General features: G+C 45.0%; 1 protein-coding gene across 2 annotated transcripts in view; it reads right to left on the bottom strand.

Annotated features, from left to right (window-relative positions):
* Nucleotides 1–8,415: 8,415 nt before the first annotated feature.
* Nucleotides 8,416–18,995, bottom strand: part of PRIMA1 (proline rich membrane anchor 1) — an 81,986-nt gene continuing 71,406 nt past the window's right edge. For both annotated transcript variants that reach the window (XM_038747359.1, XM_038747351.1), the window contains one exon: nt 8,416–10,345. In XM_038747359.1, coding sequence (XP_038603287.1) covers nt 10,243–10,345 — 103 coding nt within the window. In that variant the 3' untranslated portion in view covers nt 8,416–10,242. The remainder of the gene's footprint in view (nt 10,346–18,995) is intronic.

Raw genomic sequence — 18,995 nt, 5'->3', positions numbered from 1 at the left:
TGCTATAACCTTTGTAAGATGAACCTTTTCCAGGAGAAGATCAGAGACTGGCAGTGTTTGGGACTTTTTGTCCTCAGACAGTCTAGGACTGTTACTGCACCTACCGTAAGCTCACTGTGGGCAGGAAACTTTTCTACAGACTCTGTGTAATTGATTTATCTATATTAATGCCTGTCTTCCCCCATCTAGACTGTAAGCTCATTATGAGCAGAAAATGTCTGTTATTTCATTATATCATACTCTCCCAAGCGCTTAGTACAGTGCTCTGCATACAATAAGCGCTCAATAAATATGATTGACCGACTGACTAGTACACGCTGTACAGTGCTCTGCACCTGGTAAGTGCTCAATAAATGCCATTGACTGATCGATTACACCTAAGGGCTCTTGTCCTAAGCAGCCTTCTGTTGGTTGCTCAGGGGCTGACTGCGTTTGAGGTATGGTTGATCAGGCTCTTTGCTTCCCTTCTCTTTTCTGAGTTCTGTTTTCCATCTTTATTCACTCCACTTTCAGAATTGGGAGGTGAAATGAAGTTAGCGAGTCTGGGAAAAGATTTGGTGACATTGGAAGTTCAAGCTTCTGGTTAAAATGAGGTTTTTGGATTATTTCTGGTGCTCTCTGACTAACACTAACTGGGGCCCAAGTGATTCCTGGGAGTTGATGGCCATTTGGTTGACTGTAAAGACCTGAGAAAGGGAAGAGTTTGGCAGACCAGGGTCAAAAGCAAGATGGTGTCTTCTTTCTCAATAGCACACTCAGATGTGGACCAAGATTTCATTGTTAAAGTGTCATCAATCAGTTGCATTTACTGAGTGCTTACTATGTGCAGAACACTGTACTAAGTGCTTGGAAGAGTGCAATATAAGAGTTAGATGCATTCCCTATCCACACTGAGCTTACAGTCTACAGTTGGAGACAGACATTAATATAAACAAATTAAATTATGGATATGTACATAAGTGCTATGGGGCTGAGAGAGTGGTTAGTGAAGGGGTGCAAATTTTAGTGCAAGGGTAACGTAGAAGGGAGTGGGAGAAGAGGAAATGAGGGCTTAGTTGGGGGAGTTGGAGGAGATATGTTTTTAATAATCAACCAATCAATGGTATTGAGTGCTTACAATGTGCAGAGAATGGTACTTAGCGCTTGGGAGACTTTGAAGGTGGGGAGAATGATTGTCTGCTGGATATGAAGAGGGAATAAGTTCCAGGCAAGAGGCAGGATGTGGGCAGTGGCTTGGCAGGGAGATAGGCAAGACAGAAGTACGGTGAGTAGGTTGGGATTAGGTTTTTAGACTGTGAGCCCACTGTTGGGTAGGGACTGTCTCTATATGTTGCCAATTTGTACTTCCCAAGCGCTTAGTACAGTGCTCTGCACATAGTAAGCGCTCAATAAATACGATTGATGATGTTGGGATTAGAAGACCCAAGCATTTGGGCTGGGTTGTAGTAGGAAATCAGGGAGGTAAGGTAGGAGGGGGCATGGTGAGTGAGAGCTTTAAAGCCGATGGTAAGGAGCTTCCGTTTGATGTGGAAGTTGATGGGCAACCAATGGAGGTTCTTGAGGAGTGGGGAAACATGGACTGAGCAGTTTTGTAGAAAAATGATCCGGACAACAGAGTGAGGTATGGAATGAAATGGGGAGAGACAGGAGTCAGGAAGGTTAACAAGGATGCTGATGCAGTAATCGAGGCAGCATAGGAAAAGTACTTGGATTAACATCGTAGCTCTTTGGTTGGGGAGGAAAGGGTGGATTTTAGTGACGTTGTGAAGGTTGAACCATCAGGACTTGGTGACACATTAAAGGGATAAGACTTGGTTAGATGGGCCAGGCACGGCCTGGAATCACCTAGTCCCCCACCCTGGGCAAGCCGTAAAGGGAAATCAATGCGGGATCTTTATGTGTGAGTTAGATGCATCTCAGCTCCTCTTTGTTATGCTGATTAGAAATGCAATTCTGTCTTCCTTAATCTTCCCTCGGTAAAAGTATGGCTGAACTGATGCTTCATTATTTTAGTGCAATCTGGCGGGCTGGGAAACTTGACCTGGCCTTATTGGTCATGCTAGTTGGAGGTAAAATTATCTGATACCCTTGAAAGGTGAATCCCACACAAACTCTTCCCAAAATGCATCCAGAAAGACCACCATGGGCTATTAAATTTTAAGACTGTGAGTCGTCGTGGTACTGGAACTGTGTCTCATTTTATACTGTATCTACCACAAAGTTTAGTAATCGTATCTACCCAAGCACTTTGTACGATGTTTGGCACATAGTAAGGGCTTAAAATAGGCCACAATCATTGCTACCACATGTTGCATTGTCCCAAGTAAAGTGCTCTGCACAAAGTAAGCACTCAAAAAATACCAGTGATTGATTGATTGATTTCCCACCTTGGTTTGCATCCCAGAGGTTAGAAATCCCTCGAGAAGCTTGGTTTTAAAATACAGCCCCTCTGAAATGCAAAATGGCATGATCTGTTCAGGAGAAAACTCCAGAATTTTAGCATTATATCAAACAAAAAAGCCCAGCCCATCCAATAGCAAACTTCATTACATTACCAGTGAGTTCCTGATGGATTTGATAGACAGCCTGGATCTTGTGGTTACAGAGTTGTTATTTCAGGACTGATAGATTGGTGCCCACAGATCTGCCTAGAAAAGTGCATGGCAATGAGAGAGACTGGGCCATATGATGTCATCTGGGGAAAGGAGAGGCTGCCTGGTTTAAGACAGAGTCTTGGGGAGGGACAGTTAATACCAAGATACTACCAGCTCTGAGCCAAAGGGTGCCCAATCTTGGCCCTTCTGCCAGCATATTGGCAGCTGGGAAACAGAGGCCATAACTCATGGGTTAAAAAATGGAGTTGCTGCCTTTTCTCTGGGACTGGAGTCATGGAAGGCTTCAACCAAAACTTGTCAAGTCCGGCTATTACCTGGTGAACTTGGGACACCCAGACCAGCCAGCTTCTTCGGCCCATTGACATGTGAAGGCTGAGGATGATGAGGGAATAAGCATCTCTACCAACAGTGGTCTGGAAATGCTTCTGCCGGAAATTGGACATCCACCTTTGGGTGGGTGAAGCAGGTGGGTTCAGTTTCAGAAATGTCTTTTGGCCTGCCTCCTGTTTACTTTCTTGGTTCCTACACCCCACCTCTTCCCAGGAGGTCTGAACCTACCATTAGGGGCTTGTGGATAAACCGCGGCAGTTCCTGATTTCTCCAGTTGTAACTATCAACCAGGCCACTTCCTCTTTTATCGTATTCCAAGAGCCACCTGCAGCTTATGCAATGGCTCAGGTGGGGCCAGGATGAGCCTGAGGGCTTAGTTTTGGGTCTCTGGCTAGGTGGGTTCATCTTTGATTCATTCACTCGTATTTAATGAACACTTACTGTGTGCAGAGCACTATATTAAGAACTTGGAAAGTACAATTCAGCAACAAATAGAGACAATCCCTGCCCAGTCTTTCCATAGCTGCCCTGAAGGCTCTTAAGATTTTCCAAAGTCCCCAGAACATCAACTGGTTTGGGCAGGCTCAGTGTCCCTAGGCAGAAAGCATTTCATTACTCTTCTGTAAAATGGGGATTGATAGTGAGCCCAATGTAGGACATGGACTGTGTTCAACCTGACTAGCTTGTATCTACCTGTGCTGACTTCAGTATCTGATGCATAGTAAGTGCTTAACAAATATCATGACTGTTAACCACTACTATAATTATTACCTAAATTTTCAGATGAGAGCAGGATCGCCTTCCTCGTGCTCTGGCAAACTAGGAAGATCACTGGAAGTGGGGTGGGCAGAGCAGGTGGGCAGGATGAAGAGAGGCCACAGAACCAAAATAAGAACCCTAACCCATCTCAACTTCTTAAGGAGGCATAATGTAGAAAGAGCCCTTTGATCTGTAATTCTAACTGTCCTGTAGGTCATGTATCTCTTCTATTTATTTTATTTTGTTAGTATGTTTGGTTTTGTTCTCTGTCTTCCCCTTCTAGACTGTGAGCCCACTGTTGGGTAGGGACTGTCTCTATATGTTGCCAACTTGTACTTCCCAAGCGCTTAGTACAGTGCTTTGCACACAGTAAGCGCTCAATAAATACAATTGATTGATTGATTAAATCCTGACTCCCTCGTGCAGGACTTTGAAACACTATTGGGTTTTCATTCAACTGTCTTGTGAAGAGATGTGCCACCCTTCCTTGACAGGGGAAGGATGTTTCTTTTCTGGGATCCTGGGCATTTTGGAAGTTACAAGACTGAACAAATGATAGTAGATGAGTTGCAAACTTATTTCTGGGACTGCCCTTCTTGTGATATTGCTTTTCTTCTCTTTCCGGGACACACTGATTGAGATCTCTCAATTTCTAACACTGGAATTTTCCGGGGCCAACTAAGCCTGTCAAATCGGGTTTGCTGCTGAGTGGCCTGGTCTTGATGCTGGACAATGCATGAATGTCTAAATGGCTTGAAATGTCTCAGTGAATTATCCTCAAATTACCAATGGAAAGAGGGAGGCTGTCTGATTTGCAGGCACATTCATCTGGCTGTGTCATCCTCCTTTCCTTTTCAGCTCCTATTGGAGTCTGACCATGATTGTGTTTTCGAAAGAAACTCAAAACATAGAGTGCATATCAGTCTGAGGGAGAAATGGCAACAAATTCTAAAGCAATAGCTTGCTCACTGGAAATGTGAACCATTAACTCTTTTCATGCCCAGAAGCATCCCTTTAGGTTCCCATTCTGTCCACCTTCTCCTAAGTGTTATCTGTTCTACCTGTTATCTGTTGGGAAGCAGCATGGCTCAGTGGAAAAATACGGGCTTGGGAGTCAGAGGTCATGGGTCCCAGCCCCGCCATTTGTCAGCTGTGTGACTCTGGGTAAGTCAATTCCCTGTGTCTCAGTTCCCTCATCTGTAAAATGGGGGTTAAGACTGTGAGCCCCACATGGGACAACCTGATTACCTTCTCTCCCCCACAGTGCCTAGAACATTCATTCATTCATTCAATCGTATTGAGCGCTTACTGTGTGCAGAGCACTGTACTAAGCGCTTGGGAAGTACAAGCTGGCAACATATAGAGACGGTCCCAACCCAACAGTGGGCTGTCTAGAAGGGGGAGACAGAGAACAAAACAAAACATTTTAACAAAATAAAATAAGTAGAATAAATATGTACAAGTAAAATAGAGTAATAAATACGTACAAACACTGCTTGGCACATAGTAAGCGCTTAACAAATACCATTACTATTATTACCTTCCCTTTTGGGGAATCTTAGCCTGACCCAAGGAAGAGATTGGGCTCTTGCAATGGCAGGCTGTCCTCATTTGTGTCTCTGACTGCCAAGAGTAGTGAGAGGAAGGGGCAGAGTTGAGTTGGGTGCAGGGAAGAAGAGGGAGGGGGGACTTGCTGACACCAGCATACTGGGCCACCATCTCACCAATGCCCCTGAAAGGGAGGTGGTGAACAGTAGCCCTCTTGTAGCAGGCCAGCTACAATCCCCAAAGGCCCAACAGACCAGCTCCCTTCATGAGCTTTGGGACAGCTGCTGGTGGTGGTGGTGGTTGTAACTAAAAATACTGTTAAAGTGCAAAGGAGCCTGGGCAGTGCACCTTCCAATCCCTCATTTTACCCACTGCTTTCAACACCACTATGGTGGACTGGTGAGTTTGTAATGAATTGATGTCTGTTGTCTGGATCCATCACTCCCCCTTGATGGATAAAAGACTGTGTCTGATTTGAGTTTCATGTAATTACCCCAGCACTGCACAGCGTTTTGCCCAGAGTAAGTATTTAAGGAGCACCAAACTAACAGCCTCACTAAAATGCTTTATGGGGGCTGCTGGAAAAGCCCCCGACACCAACATGTTATTTTATTTTATTTTTTAACAAAGAATCTGGTGGCAAAATCCAGGTGGTTGTTTTAAAGGTGTCAGAACATAATAATGATAACGGTATTTGTTAAGCACATACTATGTGCCACACGCTCTACTAAGTGCTGGGGTGTATACAAGCAAATTGGGTTAGACACGGTCTCTGTTCCATCTGGGGCTCACAGTCTCAATCCCCATTTTACAGATGAGGCAACTGAGGGACAGACAAGTTAAGTGACTTGCCCAAGGTCACGCAGCAGACAAGTGGCAGAGCTGGGATTAGAGCCCATGACCTTTCAGCTCACAGGCTGCCTCTCATCCAGACAGGACTCAGGTTTAGTAGTTTAAATGCTGCTTATCATTCAGTGGTATTTTTCTTGTTTTTCTTTTGGTTTCTCTGGGATTGACAGAAAGAGACATATCTTCTCCACCTAAATTTGGTACTTTACCTGTTGTGTTTCCATTGCCTTCATTTGGACTTTATTTTCACAAAATGAGAGTACACACCCGTTTTTATAAGTACATTTTTATTTAAAATAAAAAAAATAATCCTGGTGCTTTTTTCTTAAGTAGGGAATGGCACAGTATGCATATGTCGCCATTTTGGATACCGAGCATATTTACTGTGCAATATTCTTAAATACTTAATGGCTTGTTTGAGGACATGACAACATTAATTCTGATATTTTTTCTGTAGTTTAACCACTGGTACAGAATTTCTATAAACAACAGTCATTTTCTTCTGTATATGTGGCATACAGTCAAGAAGGCAGATTTCAAAATATTTACATTCATGCATTAGTTTCACATACTATGTTTGCAATTTAAAATCATATACTTTTGTACAGATGCAGAGAATAATATACTTATATTCATAGATTTCTCTCTTTAAATATATAGATATATATTTCTATACTTTAAATCTACTAGAGGTCTTCACTCCAGAGCTTGCACTTTCAGCTTTTAAGAAAGGGCTGGAAAACTCTGCTGTCTGTTTATTAAATTCTAAAGTTGGTCTCAACTATGATATATATTTTTAAAAATATCTATTTAATAAAAGGTAAGAATAAAATCAATTTTCATTCTGGACCTCAGAGTTAAACAAAATATTCTGAGAATATGACTGTCTAATCCTGATTATGGGCTGCAGATAAATTCCTTCAAGATAAAATGGGCAAGAGAACGGCTGAATAGTCAAGATCTTAAAAATGGTGTTCAAGCCCAAATGTTTAAATTCTTGTATGTTTACCTGTAAAATAGGATAGCACACCTTATTAATTGGGGTAAAAATAAACTCTAACTCCCCTGAAAGTCTGTTTCCAAATGATTAGGCTTTGTTTCAGAGGGTCACCCTTTCCCTGACTCCTTTATCAAAACTGAAATATTTCTTTTGTATTTTAATTTGATGTCTAACAGGTTAATTCTTAAGCTTCTTTTATTGCAGCTTTAAACCTAGTCTCAGGTAGAGCCTGGAGAAACACTCAAGCCCTATCTCACAACCTATAGGCATCATTCCCTACCTCATTTCTTCATGGCCTTTCTCTTTCCAGCTTCGGGCTCTCTTCCTGGGGCTTCTCTCTCAATCACCTTCCATTTGAGCACAGCTCGTGGCGGGGCAGCGAGGGTCAGAAAATAAGAGTTCAGCCACCATAGAGGCAGATGGACCTAGTACCTCGCGGCCTGGTAGGGTCTGAAGATGGTGAGGAGGGGACGATCTCACTTTAGAGAGTCTTAGCTAAAGATTTAAGCAGCTGGAGCTTCTGCAAAATTTCACCTTGCCCACGTACCCAGATTTGAGTACCATTCTGACCTTCTTACATCCCATCGGGACTATCTCATGGAGGGAACTCAAGGAAAGCCAGCTTCGATCCGTAATTAATTTTTGAAATAATGATCACATTTTATGGGGTTCAGGTAACTAAAATATTTCTTGGCCATATCTTTTCAAGCTTCTTTGGTAAATGTGAAAAGAGAACCAGACCCAGCGAACGCGAACACATTCAATAGAATGGAACATCCAAGGAACAGGGATGCTGGAGTCTGTGGTTGGCTCAGCAGGGCCATTCAGAGTTTCCACCCCCAATCTCTCCCTGACAATCTCACAAGATCTCGATGGATGCCACTGACAGACACTGGGTTGTTCCTCCAAAATAATCTTCTGATTAAAAAAATATAGTTAAGAAAATAATTTTTAGAATAAATGCTTAAACACGAAAAATAACGTGGCCTAGTGGAAAGAGCCCGGGCCTGAGAGTCAGAGGACTTGGGTTCTAATCCTAACTCTGCCACTTGTCTTCCATGTGACCTGGCACAAGCCACTTAACTTTTCTGTGCCTCAGTTTCCTCACCTGTAAAATGGGGATGATGATGGTTGTGGCATTTGTTAAATATTTATGTGTCAAGCACTGTTTCAAGTGCAGGGGTAAATACAAACTAATCATGTTGGACACAGTCCCTGACCCCATGGGGCTCACAGTCTTAATCCCCATAAAGACTGAAAGCTCCCTGTGGGACAGGGAAGGTGTCCAACCTGATTGACTCGTATCTACCCCAGTGCTTAGTACAGTGTCTGGTATATAGTAAGTGCTTAACAAATACCATTAAAAAAAAAAGATAAATACTGGGACACAAATTCACATCTGTGAACTGCATTAGGGTCAACCAATCCTTGGATTTGAAAATGAAACCACTCAATCGTAAACCAGTTTTAGCAACAGGAGCAAATAGGAAAGCATTGAAGGAAGGGACGAGATCATGTTTTGACAGGAGAAGGGGGCAAGTTTTGTTTCCCTTGGCAACTTCCCTCAGGCAACAGCTCTTTCTGAGTTTCCTGAAATCCATAGCTTCAGTTCAATTCCCTCAGAGGTGGGACCCGGGCTAGAAAGCCAAGCCAACAGTGGGGTTAAATTGCTCATTCACAGTGGGAGGCTACATAGGTTTAGATGCACCAGTCAAATCAGCAGGCTACATCCAACTTAGAGGCAGGGAGAGACCTCAGCACTGCAACCCATGGTAAATACCGCATGCAGTGGCTCAAAGATCCAGACCCGGAATACAGATGAGGCCTGACGGTACAACATGAAGCCAGGGTTGCCATCTCCCTCTTGGTCTGCATTGGCAATGGTTCTGCTTGGTGATTAATGGAGATACCCAGAATGCTAGACAAAAAAAAAGACCGGGAAGAAAGTATCTTGGCCTGAGGAATGTGAGGGACAAACACTGGCTGCCCTTTTTTGGGAGAGGGACTTACACAGAGAGATGGAGGGGAGAGTCCCTACTTCAAAGTCCTAAGTGAAATGAATGTGGTTGACTCAGCTTAGCAATGAGGAGACTGCAAATCGACACCACACAAAGGTACAACACAAAGCTACTACACGGAATTTGGCATGATTGGCAGCCCCTGTGAGATATAGGCAGAAGACGGAGTTCACTCCGAATGAATTGCCTCTACAAAGGACAGTGTCTCCTCTCAGGTGCAGAAATGTCTCCGAAGGGTGGAACAGGAGGAGTCCGGAAGGCTTGCAGTGTGACCTATTCCCCCCTTCCCTCCCAGCAGCCAATCAAGGATGAAACAAAGACTCACAGGCACTGTCCTTCTCTCAATATTCTCCAGCACCAACTCTACCCTCAATGTAAACAAGACACGTTTTTCTCAAAGTGGTGTGGAGTCAGTCCTGCGAGAGCACAGAAAACCATGGAGGAAAAGCAATTGCAGACTCAGTGGGGCAAGGGGAAGAGGCCTAGGCATTAATCAAGGAGGAAAAGGAGAGGCCAAGGGTGAAGGAAGTAAATTGAAGCACCTTTGAAAATAAGATTGCTCACAGCCCTACCAAGTGCTCTTGCGTGGACTGCTCGCCGGTTTGGAAGGGGCTCGGCTCTTGAAGATTGCATAGTCGGCAGACTGCGGATGGCTCTCCTGGGTTTGCTTGTGAATGCCTGCGGTTTTTTTGTCAGATGGAGTCCTCCAGGATGGCTTCCCTTGAAGAGGACGGACTGAGAGAAGGTTGTCCCTGCTTTCTCAGTCGGAGGATGCTACGTGGGCAGACTCGGCCGTCCAGCGAACCCTTCCGCTTGAACCCAAAAAACAACAGAGAAGGAACTGGAAGTGGCGTGACATCATTTCTTTCCCCAGATGTCACGTGCAGTGATTAATTACGGCTTTCTGGCATTTCTTTGCCCCACATTGTCCCTGGGTGACGGGCTTATCCTCTGCCTGGCAGCCGGGGAGGCTGGAAAGCAGTCGGTCTTTTGTCTCCTGCCCGCAGCACTGTGGATGCCGGTTACGAAGTGGGAATCCATGGCTGCATGGATGCTGTCATTTCCTTTCTTCCCTTGTGCCTTTTGGAGGTCTAACGTGGCCGGGGGCTGGGGGTGATGGGGACTAGACCACTGCGTTCGTCACATCCACGGTTTTGCTGTTCTGGGAAGAAGTCATTGCATATTCAGCTCCGCTGGTCCCATTCTCTTCTTTCCTCAGTGGTTTCCTGGGGTGGGCCGTGCATTTAAGGATTAGTGGAGATGGGGGGTGGGGAGGGGAGGAGGTGGTGGAAGGAAAACAAAACACTGTAATTAGTTATCAACAGAGGCTAAGAATCAGGGCATTTGCATTGGTGGGAGAGAATTCTCCAGGGTTCAACTTTGTTCTCTTTGTCCATTTCTGCTTTGGAGTCACTTGCAGAAACCCCTTCCACCTAGGGGGCTTCTAGCGTCCAGAGGTTTTCATGACCCTAAATTCATTCCAGTCACCCCCTTTAAGATCAAGGCAAACCAATTTGGTGATCGAGAAAAAGCGTTCCATAGGCCCAATCAGCAAAATCCAGTTTTTGGTTCCTAAGTTCCCCATTCTGCAAGCAGTTGTCAGGTTTCAGGTATTACCATCATGCCCAAGGGAGGAAAGAGGAGACAGTACTCTGACCCCATAAATCAAGCAAACCATAGTGGTGTGTGAATGGCTGAGTGTCTGAAGAGGGAAGCAGCATGGCCTGTGAGTCTGAAGGTCCTGGGTTCTATTCCCTCTAATTGTCTCCTCAGCCCCAGGCAATCTGGCCTCCCCTCCTTTCACTCCATGGAAACAACATGGACTTGGGAGTAAGAGGATGTGGGTTCTATTCCCAGCTCTGCCACTTGTCTTCTGGGTGACCTTGGGCAAGTCACTTAACTTCTCTGTGCCTCTGTTCCCTCATCTGTAAGATGAGGATTAAGAGTGTGAGCCCTATGTGGGACAGGGACTTTCTCCAACCTGATTATCTTGTATCTACCCCAGTGCTTAGTTCCTGGCACATAGTAAGTGCTTAACAAATACCATAATAATTGTTATTATTAGTGGCTCTTCATTAGTACCAAGAAGCTTCGGTAAAATGCAGAAACTGAAAGGAAGAAAATTAGTTGCCAATTTGATGGGGATGACTGAACTGGAAAGCTTTTTGTCAGCCTCCAGTCCCCTCAGAGGTTAAGAGCTCTAGGCTCTCACTCGGTGGAAAAACCCAGCTTTCCCTTTTCCACTTGGGTTAATTCCTGGCACTGTCCTCTTGAAGAATGAAGGGCTGGTGCTGGGCACTGGTGGCATCACAGCCCTAGAGGGACAGGACCAGAACGAGGCTCAGGCAGCAGGATTCTGTCCTTGGCTTTGCCACTGTGTCCTTGTAAGACACAGAGTCAGTGATTTCATGACTGTGTCCTCCACTTCCTCCAGCACTTCAGCGGGCAGAGCCATATGCGTATCAGAAAATGGGAGAGGTGTTTTTGTTGCTGAACTGGCCTGCCTGACCCTTCAAAGGGAGAGGGGGTGGATGGAAGCTCTGTGAACTGCAAAGTGATAATCACGTGACTGTATCATACGTTGTTCTACATGATGATACAGATTCTGTTTGGGGGAAAAGGGAAGACATGGATCTCTGCCTTAAAAAGGCCTGTATATGGCCAGGCTAGAGCTGGGTTGGTTCATCCCTGCCTTGGGGCCAGGTGTTAGCAGCTCAGCAGGAATGGGGAGAGCTGGAAATTCAGGTTCTGGTTCTGAAATGCATATTTAGGTCTGGCTACAGGACTTTATGTACTAGCAGGCATATTCTAGGCCCAAGCAAATGATCAAACAGCCAAGCCCAAAGCAGCTGGGAGCTTCTGGACAGCAGCGGAAAGCTCACTTCAACTGGGGTCCTTTCATTACAAGCCAAACAGACATCTCTGGTCCCTGAAAATCAAAAGAACTTAACCACATATCTTTCTCTTCTTTTGTTTTTCATTTCTCCTCTCACTACACAATTCCTCATCCTTGCTTTTTCCTTTACCATTTTCCCATCTTTGTTGGGCTTTCTGAATTCACTGGTCATGCCTCTTATCCATCTACCTTCCTGACTCTTTCCTAGTCATTGGTGGTGCCTTGCTTTCCCCTGGATCCCTCTAACTCTCTGTTCTCCTTGCCTTCATCCTCTCCTTTCTCTTCCTTTACTCTTTGCCTCTTGTTTGCCCTTCTTGTACTTTCTCCTAAATCGCATCCTTTTGGTCTCCTCTCCTCTTGCTGCCTTCTGTAATATCTATGGGGATTGGCCCAAAGGCCCACACACATTTCTAGTGAGCAAGATTTTTATTAACAAACTGAGGTTGCCTCCTTGACTTCTACCTGACACCCTACCTGCATTCCTAACTTGCCCTCAGGGATTCACTTCAGACCACATTCCTTCACACCTTATAAAAACTCTCACCCCTTCCCTCCTTCCCTACCATCTTCAACTGCTCAGTCTCCAAGGGCTTCTTCCCCACTGCCTTCAAACATGCCCACATCTCCCCCATCATAAAAAAAAAAAACCCTCCCATGACCCCACAGCCCCCTACAGTTATCTCCCATTTCCAGTCTATCCTTTCTTTCCAAACTCCTGAAGCAAGTCATCTACTCTTGCTACCTTGAAATCCTCTCCTCCAATTCTCTTCTGGATTCTCTCCAATCTAACTTCTGCCCCCTCTACTCCACTGAAACCACCCTCTCAAAGGTAACCAATGACCTCCTTCTTGCCAAATCCAACAGCTCCTACTCCATCGTAATCCTCCTCAACCTCTCAGCTGCCTTAGACACAGTGGACCATCCCCTTCTGCTCTATACATTACCCAACCTGGGCTTCACTGACTCTGTCCTCTCCTAGTTCTCCTCATCTCTCTGGCCATTCATTCTCAGTCTTCTTCACGGACTCCTCCCTCCAACCCCTTCCACTAACTGCAGGGATCCCTCAGGGTTCAATTCTTAGTCCCCTTTCATTCTCTATCTACAGTCACTCCCTTGGAGAACTTTATTCACTCCCACGGCTTTAACTATCATCTCTATGCAGATGACACCCAAATCTATATCTCCTCCCTTGTTCTCTCTCCCTCCCTCCAGGCTTGCATCTCCTCCCAGCCTTCAGGACATCTCTACTTGGATGTCTTCCTGCCACCTAAAACTCAACATGTCCAAGACAGAGCTCCTTATCTTCCCTCCCAAGCCCTGTCCTCCCCCTGACTTTACTGTCACTATGGATGGCACAATCATCCCTCTCATCTCACAAGCCTGCAACCTTGGTGTCATCCTTGACTGCACTCTCTTTCACCTCACGTATCCAGTCCGTCATCAAATCCTGCTGGTCTGACCTTCACAACATCACCAAAATCTGCCCTTTCCTCTCCAGCCAAACTGCTACTAAGTTAGTACAATCACTCATCCTATCCTGATTAGATTATTGTATCAGCCTCCTTTCTGACCTTTTGTCTCTCCCCACTTCAGTCCATACTTCACTCTGCTGCCTGGATTATCTTTCTACAGAAACATTCTGGGCCTGTCACCCCCCTCCTCAAAAATCTCCAGTGGTTGCCTATCAACCTCCATATTAAATAAAATCTCCTCACTATTGGCTTCAAAGTTCTCCATCACCTTGCCCCTTCTTACCTCACCTCCCTTCTGTCCTTCTACATCCCACCCCACACACTCTGCTCCTCTGGTGCTAACCTTCTCACTGTGCCTAATTCTCTCCTGTTCCCCCGTCGACCCCTGGCCCACATCCTACCTCTGGCCTGGAATGCCCTCCCTCCTCAAATCTGCCAAACAATCATACTTCCCCCCCTTCAAAGCCCTATTGAAGGCTCATCTCCTCCAAGAGGCCTTCCCAGACTAAGCTCCCCTTTTCCTCAGCTCCACCTTCCTTCCGCATTACCTCGACTTTCTCCCACTGCTCTTCCTCCTGCCCCATGGAACTTACATATATATGTATAAATCCATAATTCTATTTATTCATATTGATGCCTGTTGACTTGTTCTGATCTACCTCCCCTGTTCTAGACTGTAAGCCCAGTGTGGGCATGGACTGTCTCTCTTTATTGCTGAATTGTACTTTGAGTGCTTAGTTTAGTGCTCTGTGCACAGTAATGCTCAATAAATAAGATTGAATGAATGAAAAAACCACGGTTATTATATTGTTATGGATCTCCCACCCATGAATTTCTCTAATCTTTTTGAATTTAAATATATTTCATGCAATTTCCTTTGGTTGCATTTATAAAATAAGGATTCTCTGTCAAACTTCCTAATTAATAAACAAATATGACCCTGGGAAGTAGACCCAGCCACTAAACAATAAGCAGACAATTTATCCAGTATAACAAATAGCATTTTACCCCATTAAAGGCCTCCAAAGGGAGCCGGACTCGTTACTGATGGTGGTAAGTTAAATATTTTCAAGCTAGATTTTTGGCAGTGGTTCTCAAGTGGACTACCACGGCAATCTCACTGCTGAACCCAGAGTCTTTTGGAACGCCACCATATTTTAATTCAGTGAGCAAATGCAGACACTGCCTTGCCCAGGGTGTGCTCAATTAAATCAAAATGACAGCTTACCAAATGGGATTTTGCAGCATGTGAAGAGCTATTCTTTTTAATACAGTATTTAAGTGCTTACTATGTACCAGGCACTGCACAAACCACTGGGGTAGATACAAGCTAATCAGGTTGGACATAGTCCATGACCCACGTGGAGGTCACAGTCTAAATCCCCACGTTACAGATAAAGGAACTGAAGCACAGAGAAGTGAAGTGACTTGCCCAAGATCCCGCAGCAGACAAGTTGCGGAACCACAATTAGAACCCAGGTCCTTCTGACTCCGAGGCCCATGCTCCATCCACTAGGCCATACTGTGAACATGCTCCCTTTGTCCTCTGAGTATGAGGAGAGTAGAATTTGCACAGCTTTATCCTTAGTGTTGGATGTGTGGAAAGAGCACAGTTCTGGGAATCAGAGGGCCTACTTTCTGATGTCAGCTCTGCCACTTGCTTGCTGTATGATCTTTGGTGAGTCACAACTTCCCTGTGACTCAGGTTCCTCATCTGTAAAATCAGGATTAATTACCTCTTCTCTCTCCCACATCGACTCTGAGCCTCATGTAGGACAGGGACTGTGTCCAGAATGACTATCTTGTATCTACCCAAGTATTTAACAAATACCCCAGGCATTATTATCTACAGGGCAGAACCCAAAAACCTCTGCTATCATCTATCTGTGTTTCTGAGGAGGGAGCAAGGCCCACAGAATCAGCTTTGTTCATTCCTGATAAATTACAATTACAAAGGAAAACGTAGAGCAGAGGGAAAATCAAATACACATTGTTTATAAACAGGAATATAAGGCACATTCTGGGCTAATAGCAGTTTAATTAAGGATCTTTGACAGGTTTTTCCCCTAGAACAGCAGTAGATGGTTTACACTAGAAACATGAACAGGAAAATCAAGGTATTCATTTTGTAAGTGTTAAGCCTCAAGGTAATCCTCTAGTCTTTGGACTGAATAGACCCTCACTGTTCTGCTGGGGCAGGTTTTGGTCACAACACTTTAAAGGGGAAATGGATCTAACAAGAGCCACAAGCATGACAAAATGGCTAGGCAAAACTCCTGTGAGAAACTGAAGCAACTGGGTTGGTTCATCCCAAATTTATCTGTCTGCCCGTGACTTCATGTGTGTTCCGATGGGCATCAAGCACCAAGAGATAATAATAATGGTGGTATTTGTTAAGCGCTTACTATGTGTGAAGCACTGTTCTAAGCGCTGGGGGGGATACAAGGTGAACAGGTTGTCCCGCGTGGGGCTCACACTGTTAATCCCCATTTTACAGATGAGGCACAAAGAAGTGACTTGCCCAAGTGGCTGAGCTGGGATTTGAACCCATGACCTCTGACTCCGAAGCCCGCACTCTTTCCACTGAGCCACACTGCTTCTCTGTGCTGTCAGGGGCTGTGTCTGTTTCCTCAGGTTAATGCAGAGGCAAAACTGAAATGGAGGCGGTGACCTGTCTGGGAGTGGCAATAGACTTGGTACCCAAGTGGCTAAGAGGACCTCAAGGAGAGGATAATAATAATAACTATGGTACCTGTTAAGTGCTTACTATGTGCCAAACACTGTGCAGGTTGGACATAGTGCCTGTCCCACATGGGGTTCACAGTCAATCCCCATTTTAAAGATGAGGTCACTGAGGCCCAGAAAAGTTAAGCGACTTGTCCAAAGTCACAAAGCAGACATGCAGTGGAGCCGGGATTAGAACACAGGTCCTGCTGATTCCGAGACCTGTGCTCTATCTACTAAGCCACGCTGAACTGGGCCATGCTGGGGAGATGCCCCTGAGGACCACTGGACCATAGTTGTACCAGCATCACCTCTGGCTCACTACCCATGGCACTGCTTACTGCCTGCAAATCCCCCTGGTGCCCCACCAGCAGGGGCAACTAGCCCCTGCCAGCCATCAAGCCGGGCCTACCGTAGGAGCAGAGGCCACCGATCGATTGCTTGGCCATCCTCTCCCAGATGGGTGGAGATCTGTGGCGTCCTGGCAGAGTCAGAACAACTATTCCACTGAAGTCTAGATTACTTTTCCACCCCTGGCTTACTCCAGAAGAGAACAACCTGCAGAAGGATGATGTCTTCAGTTCTGTGAAGGAACTTTCTTAGGGGGACTGAAGACTGACCAAGAAGAGAGAAGGCACTTAGCTGTGTGATTTTGGGCAAGTCGCTTAACTTCTCTGTGCCTCAGTTACCTCATCTGTAAAGTGGGGATTATGACTGTGAACCCCACGTGGGACAACCTGATAATCTACCCCAGCATTTAGAAAAGTGCTTGGCACATAGTAAATGCTTAACACACACCATTATTATTATTATCATTATTATTAAATTATTGGGGAGAGAGTATGGTAGGACATAAGGAAGAGCTGCTTGGCTATCAGGATGATAAAGACAGGAACATGTTTCCAAGGGAGGCTGTGGAGATCTCTCTGGAAAGAATGGACAGACTCTGACCTGGCTGGTCTGGTCGACTGCCTGGCGGAGGGATTAAGTGGCCTCTGGGATCCTAAAATATTCTGGGCAGATGGTCTGCTTAGAACTTTCCTTTCTCTCCCTTGTGAGAGCAAGCAGGAGAGACAAAGACCTTCTGAAGGGCCGATAAAAATAAGCTTCCCTTCCATTTATCAAGATTATCAATCAATTTAGACTGGGAGAAAAAAAGAGACACTTAATTGCAAAAGAAACCACTAATTTGATCACCAGGGTTTGTTAGGGGCAATCAACAAGATCGCTTGCATTCATGGGCAGTGACTGATAATGAAATGAGAATTTGCTTCCACGGTAGACAAATGGCTGGAAAATCGGAGTAGAAAGAGTGTTTCACTGCTGCCATGACCAAGATTTTTCTTCTCCTTGAGGAGAGCATCTGCTTTTTCCAGGCCTAATAATGATAATGTAATAAATGTGGTAATTATTAAAGTCTTTCATCAGTTTGTGGAGCAGGTAGCTTGCAGATCACAAGAGGGGTTCCTGGTGATTGCCCTTGGAGTGGTGATTGGAGCTGAGACTTTTCCAGGGTCCAATTCTGTTGTGTGCCTTAGTTATGAGGGCTGTAGGGGTCTTTGCAATTAAAAACTGCATCAGACTGGTCTAACCTCGTCTGTCTATTCTCTGGCATTTGTCGATCTCAGAAGTTATCTCTTCCCCTGCGGGTTGTCATTACTTGATTTTTCCCTTCTCTATTCCTTTGTCACTGACCGTTGTTAATACCTTGGTTCTCATATGCCAGAAGCAGAAAACTAGTGTCATAGGAGGAGTGGAATAGAATGGCAAAGGCACTCATACTGCAGGGTGGGGAATGTGTCTACCAAATCTGTTGTATTGTATTCTCCCAAGCGCTTAGTATGTGCTCAGCATACAGTAAGCACAATAAATAATATTGATTGACGACTTGATTTCCAGCACTCCAATGACCCACTGAACAAAGAGTCGTGATGAATGATGGAATGAAGACTTGCTGATTGAAAGAGAACAAATTGAGGGCAAACAGAGGCTCCATACCCATCCTCTGGTCTTCATTTCAATCAGAAAATGGTATTTATTGAGTGCTTGATGATTCAGGGCACTGTACCTAAGCTCATTTTATTTTTTTTTACGGTATTTGTTAAGCACTATGTGTCAAGCACTGTTTTAAGCAATGGGGTAGGTACAAGTTAATCAGTTGGACACAGTCCCTGTCCCAACTGGGGCTCACAGTCTAAATAGGAGGGAGAACAGGTATTTAATCGCCATTTCACTATCGGGAAAACTGTAGCACCATGAAGTTAAGTGACTTGCCTGAGGTCACAAAGCAAGTAATTGGCAGGGCCGGGATTAGAAACCAGGTCCTCTGAATCCCAGGCCCGTGCTCTTTCCACTAGTCCACACTGTTTGGATTAGTACAGTAGTACAATATAACAAAGCAGGTAGATCCATTCCCTGTCCACAAAGAGTTTACAGTCTAGGAGGGTCAGTACCATGATTTTAGGACCACAGTCAGCTGGACTTCCTCAACAGTGTACAAGAAACAAAATTTTGCATTTCCTGCTCTTTAATCTGATACCCTATCTGAAAAGCAAGTTGCCTAAACACACGGGAAGCAGTCTGAGATGCCCAGCGGACAAAGCTGTTGGTTTGCTACATTTAAAAAGTGAGTAACCTTGGAAAAAGCATGAGGGCAGTGTGGTCAAATGAGAAGAGCATGGAAACTAGTCCTGGCTTCCAGTTCTAGGGTTGTCACTTCTGTGTATCAGTGAATCACTCACTGGACCTCAGTTTCTTTATCTTTACAATGGGGATATCAACTTG

This window comes from Tachyglossus aculeatus, chromosome 1 (genome assembly GCF_015852505.1).
Source record: "Tachyglossus aculeatus isolate mTacAcu1 chromosome 1, mTacAcu1.pri, whole genome shotgun sequence".
NCBI classification, from domain to species: domain Eukaryota; kingdom Metazoa; phylum Chordata; class Mammalia; order Monotremata; family Tachyglossidae; genus Tachyglossus; species Tachyglossus aculeatus.
Note: the sequence above shows the minus strand (reverse complement) of the source record. Positions and strands in the feature narration are given on the sequence as shown.